General features: G+C 53.7%; 1 protein-coding gene across 1 annotated transcript in view; it reads right to left on the reverse strand.

The window, feature by feature from the left end:
* Positions 1-1,241, reverse strand: part of SLC9A3R2 (SLC9A3 regulator 2) — a 58,603-nt gene extending 57,362 nt beyond the window's left edge. The window contains exon 1 of the mRNA XM_038762854.1: positions 817-1,241. Coding sequence (XP_038618782.1) covers positions 817-1,026 — 210 coding nt within the window. The 5' untranslated portion in view covers positions 1,027-1,241. The remainder of the gene's footprint in view (positions 1-816) is intronic.
* Between the last annotated feature and the right edge of the window lie 11,898 nt (positions 1,242-13,139).

The following is a 13,139-nucleotide window of genomic DNA, read 5'->3' on the forward strand; positions in this document are numbered from 1 at the left end:
ACAGGGGGATAGAGAGAGGGGGGATGGTGGTGGGATTCATTCATTCATTCAATCATATTGAGCACTTACTGTGTGCAGAGCACTGTACTAAGTGCTTGGGGAGCACAAGTTGGCAACATATAGAGACGGTCCCTACCCAACAGTGGGCTCACTGGAGACAGAGGGGATGGGAGTGGAATGGAAATGGGGGGGATGGGAGTGGGGTGGAGATGGGGGGGATGGGAGTGGGATGGAGATAGGGGGATGGGGGTTGCATGGAGACGGGGGAGGTAGGGGTGGGGTAGAGACAGGAGAATTGGGTGGGATGGAGGCAGGGGGATTGGGTGGAATGGAGACGGGGGATTAGGTGGGATGGAGACTGGGGTGATGGAGATGGGGGGATGGAGGAGAGGGAGACGGGGAAGGGAGTAGGATGGAGATGGGGGGTGGAGACGGGAGGGGTGGGGTGGGATGGAGATGGGGGGATGGGAGTAGGATGGAGACGGGGGGGATGAAGACAGGGGAGATGGGGTGGGATAGGGACAGGAGGATTGGGTGGGATGGAAACAGAGGGGATAGAGACGGGGGGGATAGAGGAGAGGGAGACGGGGGAAGGAAGTTGGACGGAGACGGGGCCGGGGGATGGAGACAGGGGAGATGGGGGTGGGATAGGAACAAGGAGGATTGGGTGGGTCAGAGACAGGGGGATTGGGTGGGTCAGAGACAGGGGGATTGGGTGGGACGGAGACAGGGGGGATGGAGGAGAGGGAGACGGGGGAAGGGGGGGACCGGGACAGGCCGAGCCTCCCCCCAGCCAACTCGGCCCCCCCTTCCCACCTGGTGATGGGTCTCCTTCTCCACGTTGACCCCGTTGACCTCGACGACGCGGTCCCCGGGGCGCAGGGCGGCCGCCTCGGCGGGGGATCCGGGCTCCACTCTGCGGATGAACTGGCCGCTCTTGCCCTTCTCGCCGTGCAGGTGGAAGCCGTAGCCGTTGTCGCCCTTGATCATCTGGCACAGGCGAGGCCGCAGCTGGTCCTTCGCCATGGCCGGGGGCGGCAGGGCGCCCTGCGGACCCCGATGGCCGGGGGACTTGGGGGGGCTCGTCTCTCTCCCTGCTCGGCCTCCGGCAAAGGCTCCGCCTCCTCCCCGCCCAGCCGGGGACCCCGGAGTCCCTCCCCTCCCCGCCGGGGCCAGGAGGACCGGTCCTGGCCAGTGGCAGGGCCCAGCGGGGGAAGGGAAAAGGGAAAAGGGAAGGGAAGGGAAGGGAAAAGGGAAGGGAAGAGGAGGGAGGCGGCCAAGAAGGCCCGGCCCCAGCTGCTTTGATTTCATTCCTGCTGGAAACTCCCCCCCACACACACCTCCCAAGAGCCTGGGATTCCTTCATCCACTCATTCCACCGTATCCACGGAGCGCTGACTCTGTGCGAAGCGCTTGGGAAGTCCAAGTCCGGCCACAGATCCCGACCCAACGACGGGCTCCCAGTCTAGAAGGGGGGAGACGCGCGACGAGAAACAGGACAAGGGGACAGGCGTCAAGACCAGCAGAAGAAACAGACTTAGAGCTCCATACACATCATGAATCAAATCAATGAATCAAATGAATCAAATAAATTCAAATAAATGAATCAAACGGAATCAAATAAATGGAGCAGATATGGACAAATAAAATAGAGTGATAAATTCAGTCATTCATTCAGTCGTTTTTATTGAGCGCTTACTGCGTGCAGAGCACTGGACTAAGCGTTTGGGAAGTACAAGTTAAATCTGTACAGATACATACAAGGGCTGTGGGGAGGGAGGGGACTGCTCCCTTAGGTCAAATAATCAATCAATCGCCTTTATGGAGCGCTTACTGTGTGCAGAGCAGTGGACTAAGCGCTTGGGAAGTACAAGTTAAATCTGTACAGATACATACAAGGGCTGTGGGGAGGGAGGGGAATGCTCCCTTAGGTGAAATAATCAATCAGTCACCTTTATGAAGCGCTTACTGTGTGCAGAGCACTGGACTAAGCGCTTGGGAAGTACAAGTTAAATCTGCACAGATACACACAAGGGCTGTGGGGAGGGAGGGGAATGCTCCCTTAGGTCAAATAATCAATCAATCGCCTTTATGAAGCGCTTACTGCGTGCAGAGCACTGGACTAAACGCTTGGGAAGTACAAGTTAAATCTGTACAGATACATACAAGAGCTGTGGGGAGGGAGGGGAATGCTCCCTTAGGTCAATTAATCGATCAATCGTCTTTATGGAGCGGTTACTGTGTGCAGAGCACTGGACTAGGCGCTTGGGAAGTACAAGTTAAATCTGTACAAATACAAGGGCTGTGGGGAGGGAGGGGACTGCTCCCTTAGGTCAATTAATCAATCAATCGTCTTTATGGAGCGGTTTCTGTGTGCAGAGCACTGGACTAAGCGCTTGGGAAGTACAATTCGGCAACAGAGAAGGTCCCGACCCAACAATGGGCTCACAGTCTAGTAATAATAATAATAATAATAATAATAATAATAATAATATGGCATTTATTAAGCACTTACTATGTGCAACGCACAGTTCTAAGCGCCAGAGAGGTTACAAGGTGATCGGGTGGTCCCACAGGGGGCTCACACTCTTAATCCTCATTTTACAGATGAGGTCACTGAGGCCCAGAGAAGTGAAGTGACTTGCCCAAAGTAACACAGCTGACAAGTGGCGGAGCCGGGATTTGAACCCCTGACCTCTGACTCCAAAGCCCAGGCTCTTTCCACTGAGCCACACTACTTCCCCTGCTTCACGCTGCTAGTACGGGCTCAGGTCGAACGGTCCCCACCCCATAATAATAATAGTAATAGTATTTGTTAAGCACTTATTATGTGCCAAGCATTGTTCTAAGCACTGGGGCGATACAAGCTGTTCCGGTTGTCCCACGTGGGGCTCACAATCTTAATCCCCATTTTACAGAAGAGGGAACGGAGGCACAGAGAATAATAATAATAATAATGGTATTTGTTAAGCGCTTACTGTGTGCAAAGCACTGTTCTAAGCTCTGGGGAGGTTACAAGGTGATCAGGTTGTCCCACGGGGGGCTCACAGTCTTCATCCCCATTTTCCAGATGAGGTAACTGAGGCCCAGAGAAGTGAAGTGACTTGCCCAAAGTCACACAGCTGATAAGTGGCCGAGCCGGGATCTGAACCCATGACCTCTGACTCCAAAGCCCGGGCTCTTTCCACTGAGCCACGCTGACAATTATGGCGTTTGTTGAGCACTTACTACGTGCCAGGCATTGTACTAATCGCAGGCGCCGACACAAGTAAATCGGGTGGGACACGTTCCCTGTCCCACGTGGGGCTCACGGTCTCAATCCCCATTTGACGAATGAGGCCCAGAGAAGTGAAGTGACTTGCCCAAGGTCACACAGCAGACAAGTGGCCGAGCCGGGATTAGAATCCACGACCTTCTGACACCCAGGCGTGTGCTCTATCTGCTAAGCCCTGCGGCTTCTCTAACACGTGGCTGGCCCAGGACCATTTAGGGGTGGCGACTTGGGGAGGAGGCGATTGGGGAAGACCTCCCGGAGGAGGTGTGATTTCAGCGGGACTTTGAAGACGGGGAGGACTGGGGTTGGATGTTTTTGAGGCGTGGAGGGAGGGGGCTCAAGTGGGGATGGTCTCGCTGCTGGAATTTCCATCGGTCCTGGGGATCGGAAGCAGCGTGGCTCAGTGGAAAGAGCCCGGGCTTTGGAGTCAGAGGTCAGGGGTTCAAATCCCGGCTCCGCCAACTGTCAGCTGGGTGACTTCAGGCAAGTCACTTCACTTCTCTGGGCCTCAGTTCCCTCATCTGTAAAATGGGGGTGAAGACTGTGAGCCCCCCCGTGGGACAGCCTGCTCTCCTTGTACCCTCCCCTGCACTTAGAACAGTGCTTTGCACATAGTAAGCGCTTAATAAATGCCATTATTATTATCCATATTTATAGATTATAGATTATGTATTTGTATTAATGTCTGTCTCCTCCCACTCTGGCCACCTGTGGACCATTGCCATGGGTGGAAGGGCCCTTCGAGGTTGGACACTCCCATCGGTGGAAAGCTTCCCTGGATGGAGAGAAGGAACTCTCCCGGTGGGGGACTCTCCCAGAGGGTAACCCTAACCCCCTGCCCATCCCCACCACCTCCAGGAGTGGGACATTCCCAAAGAGGACCCGACCCCGGGTCAAAGGTCCCCGGATGTCACGCCCTGCGCTGAGGCCTGGGCCAAGTTTGGCCACCGGCGCCCAGGAGGCCGGGGTGTGGAAGAGGAGCGCCACGAAAGCTCCCCCAAATCACCCCACGGTGGAATTTGAGGGTGTCTGGGAGAACGGACCGGGACGGAGGAGTCAGGATTGGAGGAGGAGCTGGCTGCCTCAGTTTCCTCATCTGTAAAATGGAGATTCAATCCTACTTCCCCCCTACCCGGGCTGTGAGCCTCATGTGGAACAGGGACTGGATCCAGCCTGATGACCCTTTATCTACGCCAGCGCTTAGGACAGGGCCTGGCACATAGTAAGCACTTAACAAGTCTAAGTTTGGAGTCGGAGGTTGAATGAATGAATGAATGAATGACTATTATCTCAGAGACCGGAGACTAGGTAATAAGTCTAGTCCTCTAGACTGGAAGACTGTCCTCTAGATTGTAAGCTCGTTTTGGGCAGGGAAAGTGTGTGTTATATTGCATTGTACTCCCCCAAGAGCTTAGTACGGTGCTCTGCCTACAGTAAGCGCTCAATAAATACAGTTGATTGATTGATTGATTGACCTGCCTCTTTCCAGCAGCCTCATCACCCCAGCCACGACCCCTGACCCCAACGGCCTGGAGACCCCCTTCTTCCGGAGCCTCTGGTCCCCATCCCGGGTCCCCGGGAAGGCAGGAACCGCTTCCGAACCGAGGGATTTGGCGGCAGGAGCCTCGGTGGAGGGAGGCTGGACACTGGAAATACGGATGCCGGACTAAAGAGAAGCAGCGTGGCTCGGTGGAAGGAGCCCGGGCTTTGGAGTCAGAGGGCATGGGTTCAAATTCCGGCTCTGCCAATTGTCAGTTGTGTGACTTTGGGCAAGTCACTTCACCTCTCAGGGCCTCAGTGACCTCATCTGTAAAACAGGGATTAAGACTGTGAGCCCCCGTGGGACAATCCGATCACCTTGTAACCTCCCCAGCGCTTAGAACAGTGCTTTGCACATAGTAAGCACTTAATAATAATAATAATAATGGCATTTGTTAAGCGCTTACTATGTGCTAAGCACTGTTCTAAGCGCTGGGGGAGATATAAGGTAATCAGCTTGTCCCCCGTGGGGCTCACACTCTTCATCCCCATTTTCCAGATGAGGTCACTGAGGCCCAGAGAATCAATCAATCAATCAATCATATTTATTGAGCGCTTACTGTGTGCAGAGCACTGTACTAAGCACTTAGGAAGCACAAGTTGGCAATATATAGAGACGGTCCCTACCCAAAAGTGGGCTCACAGTCTAGAAGTGAAGTGACTCGCCCAAAGTCACACAGCTGACAAGTGGCGGAGCCGGAATTAGAACCCACGACCTCTGGCTCCCAAGCCCGGGCTCTTTCCACTGAGCCACGCTGCTTCTCAGCCATAAATGGCGTAATAAATGCCATTATTATTATTATTATTATTAAAGGATGTGTCCACAGGGGACGGGCCAGACCAGGTGGCCCTGGGTGAAACTTTTAGACTTTTAGATGACTGTGAGCCCACTCTTTTAGACTGTGAGCCCACTGTTGGGTAGGGACCGTCTCTATATGTTGCCAACTTGTACTTCCCAAGCGCTTAGGACAGTGCTCTGCACACAGTAAGCGCTCAATGAGAAGCAGCGTGGCTCAGTGGATAGAGCCCGGGCTTTGGAGTCAGAGGTCATGGGTTCAAATCCCAGCTCTGCCCCTTGTCAGCTGTGTGACTTTGGGCAAGTCACCTCACTTCTCTGGGCCTCGGTTACCTCATCTGTAAAATGGGGATGAGGACCGTGAGCCCCCCGTGGGACAACCTGATCACCTTGTAACCTCCCCAGTGCTTAGAACAGTGTGTTGCGCATAGTAAGCGCTTGATAAATGTCATTATTATTATTATTATAAATATGATTGATTGATTGATTGATTGATTGATTGATTGAAACTGCCTTTCTCCCTCTAGGCCCCTTGCCCAGCTTCGCCCTTCTGCTTCCTTCCCAACCTTCCTGGGGCTCCTTTCTCAACCGCATTCGTTCAGTCGTACCTATCGAGCCCTGACTGTGTGCAAAGCACTGTATTAAGCGTTTGGGAGGGTAAAATTCACCAAAAAATTGATAAGTTCCCTTCCCAGAGTTCCCTGCGGTCTCCATTTGGCCCCCTTCCCTGCTGGGAAATGCAACTTCAGCGCCGCCTGCTGGCCGACAGGACACATAGCGCCTCCGGTCTCTGAGGTAATCATCATTCATTCATTCATTCATTCATTCATTCATTCATTCAATCAATCCATCAGTCAATCAATCGTATTTATTGAGCGCTTACGGTGTGCAGAGCACTGTACTAAGCGCTTGGGAAGTCCAAGTTGGCAACATATAGAGACGGTCCCTACCCAACAGTGGGCTCACAGTCTAGAAGGGGGAGGCAGAGATCAAAACAAAGCATATTAGCAAAATAAAATAAATACAATAGATATGTACAAGTAAAATAAATAAATAAATAGAGTAATAAATATGTACAAACATATATACATATATACAGGGGCTGTGGGGAAGGGAAGGAGGTAAGATGGGGGGATGGAGGGGGCGGAGGCTTCGTATTTATTGAGCGCTTACTGTGTACTTAGCGCCTCCGGTCTCTGAGGTGATAATCATTCATTCATTAATTCAATCGTATTGATTGAGCGCTTACTCTGTACTAAGCGCAGAGCACTGTACTAAGCGCTTGGCATTTCGTTTGTCAATAATAATCACGATGGCATGGTTTAAGCGCTTACAATGTGCCAAGCACTGTTCTAAGCGCTGGGGAGGTTACAAGGTCTTTATATGTTGCCAACTTGTACTCCCCAAGCGCTTGGTACAGTGCTCTGCACACAGTAAGCGCTCAATAAATACGATTGAATGAATGAATGAATAAATGAAAAGGTGATCAGGTTGTCCCAAGGGGGGCTCACAGTCTTCAACCCCATTTTATAGATGAGGGAACTGAGGCCCAGAGAAGTAAAGGGACTTGCCCCAAGTCCAACAGCTGACAGTTGGCGGAGCCGGGATTTGAACCCATGACCTCTGACTACAAAGCCCGCCTCTTTCCACTGACCCACACTGTTAAGCGCATACTATGTGCCAGGCACTGTGGGGCAGATACAACCATCATTATACCATATACCCTAGAGAAGCAGCGTGGCTCAGTGGAAAGAGCCCGGGCTTTGGAGTCAGAGGTCATGGGTTCGAATCCCGACTCCACCACATGTCTGCTGTGTGACATTGAGTAAGTCACTTAACTTCTCTGAGCCTCAGTCACCTCATCTGTAAAATGGGGATTAAGACTGTGAGCCCCACGTGGGACAACTTGATCACCTTGAATCCCCCCCAGCCCTTAGAACAGTGCTCTGCACATAGTAAGCGCTTAACAAATGCCATCATCATCATCATCATCATCATCATTATTACACCATAACAAATACCATCATTATTATACAACCAAATCGGGTTGGACACAGCCGTCCCATGTGGGGCTCACAATATCTGCTTAACAAATACCATCCTCCTCCTCCTCCTCATTTTACAGATGAGGGAACTGAGGCCCAGAGAAGTGAAGTGTCTTACCCAAGGTCACACACAAGTGATGATGATGGTTTTTGTTAAGCGCTATGTACCGAGCACTGTTCTAAGCGCTGCGGTAGGTACAAGGTGATCAGGTTGTCTCACGTGCGGCTCACAGTCTTCCTCCCCATTTTCCAGATGAGGTCACTGAGGCCCAGAGAAGCGAACTGACCGGTCCAAAGTCACACAGCTGATAAGTGGCAGAGCCGGGATTAGAACCCATGACCTCTGACTCCCAAGCCTGGGCTCTTTCCACTGATCCACGCTGCTTCTCTGTGGTGGAGCTGGGATTAGAACTCATGACCTTCTGCCTCCCACGCACGGGCTCTAAACACCACAGCAGGCTGCTTCCCAGGATGTAGCCCCTCGGGAATCCAGCCCCCCCAGGAGCCATCCCCCTGGGTCACAGCCCTCCAAAATCCAGCCCCAAAGGGATCAAGCCCCTTGGGATTCACACCCCACCCCCAGGATCCAGGCCCCTGGGTCACAGCCCCCCGGGATAACAATAATAATAATAATAATAATAATGACATTTTTTAAGCGCTTACTATGTGCAAAGCATCATTCTAAGTGCTGGGGAGGTTACAAGGTGATCAGGTTGTCCCACGGGGGGCTCACAGTCTTCATCCCCATTTTCCAGAGGAGGAAACCGAGGCCCAGAGAAGTGAAGTGACTAGCCCACAGTCACCCAGCTGACAAGTGGCGGAGTCGGGATTTGAACCCACGACCTCTGACTCCAAAGCCCGGGTTTTTTCCGCTGAGCCACGCTGCTTCCCGGGATCTGGCCTGCTGTGGCCGGGAGTGGCCTGCCTCAATGCACCGTGGGCTGCTGTGGCCCTCTCTAGCCCGCTGTGGCCCACTGTAGCCCAATGTGGCACCCTATGGCCAACGGTAGCCTGCTGTGGCCCATCGTGGCCTCCTGCAGCTGGGCATGGCCCTCTGGGAACCACGGGGGCCTGCTGTGGCCAGCCGAGGCCGGCCCTGGCCCTCCATGACCCATCGTGGCTCCCTGTGGCTCCCTGTGGCCCACCGTGGCCCACCCTTAGCCACCTTACCGGGCACCCAAGGCTGGAGCTGTCTCAGCCTCCAGCCCCCTCCGCCTCCCCCAGCCTTCCGGCCCTGGCTCTGCCCCGTACCCGGCCCAGCCCGGTGGGAAAAGCCGAGAGGAAATTCCTTCGGGAGTTGCGTCTTCCTGGCGCCGGGGCTGTCGCCGCCCCCACGACCCCCCCGCCCCCTCTCCCGGTTCCCGGGAAGGGGACAAGATGATCTGGCCCCGAGTCGGGGGAGGAGGGACGGGAAGGGAAAGGAAAGGACGGGATTCATCCAGCCCCCGCTCCCTCTCATCCACCCCACGCCACCCTTTCCCCATCACCCAGCTGGTTGGGGAGGGCAGAATTGGGAAAGGGAATGTTTGGAGTTCCAGGGAAGGGATCCGACCCCCTGAGGATACCCCGGGACCAAGACTATCTCTCTGCTGGGCTGGAGGCTGGGGGTGACCCAGGATGGAGTTAGACAGCACCTCTCCACTCAAAGCCTGTACTAAGCGCTTGGGAAGTACAGGTTGGCAACATATAGAGACGGTCCCTACCCAACAGCGGGCTCACAGTCTAGAAGGAAATCCCCCCCGACCCTACCTCCTTCCCCTCCCCACAGCACCTGTTTGCACAGATTTATTACTCCATTTATTTTACTTGTACATATTTACTATTCTATTTATTTTGTTATTGATGTGCATCTAGCTTTATTTCTATTTATTGATGACTTGACACCTGTCCACATGTTTTGTTGTCTGTCTCCCCCTTCTAGATTGTGAGCCCGCTGATGGGCAGGGACCGTCTGTATATGTTGCCAACTTGTACTTCCCAAGCACTTAGTACTGTGGTCTGCGCACAGTAAGCGCTCAATAAATATGATTTTTAAAAAAGCCTCCCCCCCCGAGAGTCAGCGGAGAGGGATTCCCCCCGCCCAAAGCCCACACAGACGGTGCTAACTGGTGGGAGATCGGGTGGGAGGGAATCAAGGAGGGTTTCTGAGTGGAGGTGCCCCCAAAGTGGCACTGGCAGCCCAGGGAGGACGGAGATCCCACCGGGGCAAAAAAGCAGCGTGGCCTAGTGGCTACCGCCCGGGCCTGGGACTCAGAAGGACCTGGCTTCTAATCCCAGCTCCGCCACTCCTCAGCTGTGTGACCGTGGGCAAGTCAGGTGACCTTGGGCAAGTCCACTTTTGGCCCTCTGTCAATCAACCCATCCCCATCGCCCCAACTCCCTCCCTCTGCTCTACCCCCCTCCCTGCCCCACAGCACTTGTATACATGTACATACTTATTATTCTTTTTATTTTATTAATCAATCAATCATATTTATTGAGCGCTTACTGTGTGCAGAGCACTGTACTAAGCGCTTGGGAAGTCCAAGTTGGCAACATATAGAGACAGTCCCTACCCAACAGTGGGCTCACAGTCTAGAAGGGGGAGACAGAGAACAAAACCAAACACACTAATGATGTGTATAGATTTATAATTCTATTTATATTGATGCTATTGAGGCCTGTCTACTCGTTTTGTTGTCTGTCTCCCCGCTTCTAGACCGTGAACCCGTTGTTGGGTAGCGATTGCCTCTATTAGTTGCCGAACTGTACTTTCCAAGCGCTTAATACAGTGCTTGGACAGCCTTCTAGACTGAGCCCACTGTTGGCTAGGGACCGTCTCTATATGTTGCCAACTTGTACTTCCCAAGCGTTTAGTACACAGTAAGCGCTCAATAAATACGATTGAACGAATGAATACAGTGCTGTGCACACAGTAAGCGCTCAATAAATATGGTTGAACGAATGAATGAAAGTCACTTCACTTTTTCTGGGCCTCAGTTACCTCTTCTGGAAAATGGGGATTGAGACTGTAAGCCCCGCTTCGGACAGGGACTGCACCCAACCCGATTTGCTTGTATCCACCCCAGTGCTTAGTACAGTGCCGGTCACATAGTAAGCGCATAACAATACCATAATAATAATAATAATATTATTATTAACTGTGCCTCAGTTACCTCATCGAGCCTCATAGGAGACATGGACTGTGTCCGACCTAATGAGCTTGTACCTCCACAAGCGCTTAGAACGGCGCTTGGCACATTGTACGCACTTAACAAATACCATCGTTATTATGGCTGTTATTAACTGCAGAAAGAAGGCGTTCAGATAGAATTAAGAACTTGCCAAAGGGAAAGAGGGATAGGAAGTCGCAACCGCCGGGAGGGGAGCGGGGTGGCCGGACTCTCTCCCCTGGTGCTGGCCGACTGCCTCTGTGCGTTCTCCAGAATGGGGGGATGGACCAAATGAACTCCGAGTTTGTGGAAAAAGAAAGGCCAAGGCCAAAGGAATCCGTAAGGAGGATGGAAGAGGGCATTCGGCTCCTTCTCTTTCCACCTCCCGCCGGCCCCGATCAGCCGGGCGGTCAGCGCAACGGACGTCGTCGCCTCGGCGTGGCCTCTGCCCCTCTGGGGCTCTCGTGAGGCAGGAAGGATGGTGGTGCCGACTGCGATGATGGGAAAATCACAGAGAGGACGGGAGGACATCCAAGTACAGAGGTCTTGAAGGCGGGAGGGAATGCGAGACTGCGGAGAAGGAGAGAGGTCAGGGCGGGAATCATCCGCCCTGAGCAAGTCACTTCACTTCTCTGGGCCTCAGTTCCCTCATCTGGAAAATGGGGATCGAGACTGTGAGCCTCACGTGGGACAGGGACTGTGTCCAACCCGATTTGCCTGTATCCACCCCAGCGCTTAGTACAGCGGCCTGGCGCCTAGCAGTCGCTTAACAAATGCCATATTTACTATTCTATTTATTTTATTTTGTTAATATGTTTTGTTTCGTTGTCTGCCTCCCCCTTCTAGACTGTGAGCCCGCTGTTGGGTAGGGACCGTCTCTAGATGTTGCCAACTTGGACTTCCCAAGGGCTTAGTCCAGTGCTCTGCACACAGTAAGCGCTCAGTAAATACGATTGAATGAATGAATGAGCCCGCTGCTGGGTAGGGACCGTCTCTATATGTTGCCAACTTGTACTTCCCAAGCGCTTAGTCCAGTGTTCTGCACACAGTAAGCGCTCAATAAATACGACTGAGTGAATGAATGAAATGAAATGCCACAGTTATTATTATTATTATTATCTCTGAGCCGGTCAAATTGCCCTAGAGAGTGACCCTTAAGGCTCTTTTTGAGTAGGCCCGGGCTGGGTCTGGGCCAGAGCAGGCAGACCCCCGGGGTGGACCCCGACTCTGGCAGTTGTACCCCAGAGCTGGTCGGCTTCCCCAGCCCTGGGAGACGGGCGGGCGACGGGAGGACAGGGAGCGGGCAGGGAGCGGGGGAGGTGTCCACCCCCCTGAGGGGAGAGCCGGAGGATTCTCCCATCTCTCTCCTTGGGCTCTGAGGGCCGTGTCCATGATTGGCAGGGACAAGGGCTGCCCCTCGTGCTCCCCAGGGCCCATAATGAGGCTTTCCAATTACCCCTCAGCCCCCCGCTAATTACCTGGCCTCTCATCGTTGGTCTCCAGAGCCCCAGCCCGCCCGCCCCGCTCTCGCCACTCAGCACTGGAGAACTCTCTAAGTGCCCGGAGCGGGGCTCGATGGTCCGCCCGCTCCCCTCATCTCCTTTCCCGTCTCCCCGGGGGCTGCTCACTTATGCCAGGGCAAGGAGAGGGCACGGAGCCCGCGGTGGGACGGGGGGGGGGGCCACGCGATGGCTCATCCTCCTCGGCACCCGCCTCCTGGCCTTCCCCTTCCATCGTTTCTAACTCCAGAGGCCAAGCCACCAGGCTGGCTTTTTCCTGGCTCGGGTCCCTGCCAGGGGAATGGGGCGAGGGGGGCATCACTTTGGGTCCCAGGGTCCGTCCGGGGCCCAGTGGCTAGTCCTCGAGGAAGGAAGCCAGCTGCAGGGGCAGAAGCAGCATGGCCTGTGGCTACAGAAGCAGCATGGCTCAGTGGAAAGAGCCCAGGCTTTGGAGCCAGAGGTCGTGGGTTCAAATCCCGGCTCCGCCAATTGCCAGCTGTGTGACTTTGGGCAAGTCACTTCACTTCTCTGGGCCTCCGTGACCTCATCTGGAAAATGGGGATTAAGACTGTGAGCCTCCCGTGGGACAACCCGATCACCTTGTAAACTCCCCAGCGCTTAGAACAGTGCTTTGCACGTAGTAAGCGCCTAATAGATGCTATCATTATTAGAGCACAGGCCTGGGAGGGTTGGAGCAGGTGGATGGGGGGGCCACTGGAGGTGGAAGGTACTGGAGTGTCGGGGGGGTAGGCGTTTTAATCCCTGTTCCACCACATAATAATAATAATGATGGTACTTGTTAAGTGTATATATGTAGGGACCGTCTCTATATGT

This window comes from Tachyglossus aculeatus, chromosome 21 (genome assembly GCF_015852505.1).
Source record: "Tachyglossus aculeatus isolate mTacAcu1 chromosome 21, mTacAcu1.pri, whole genome shotgun sequence".
Taxonomy (NCBI): domain Eukaryota; kingdom Metazoa; phylum Chordata; class Mammalia; order Monotremata; family Tachyglossidae; genus Tachyglossus; species Tachyglossus aculeatus.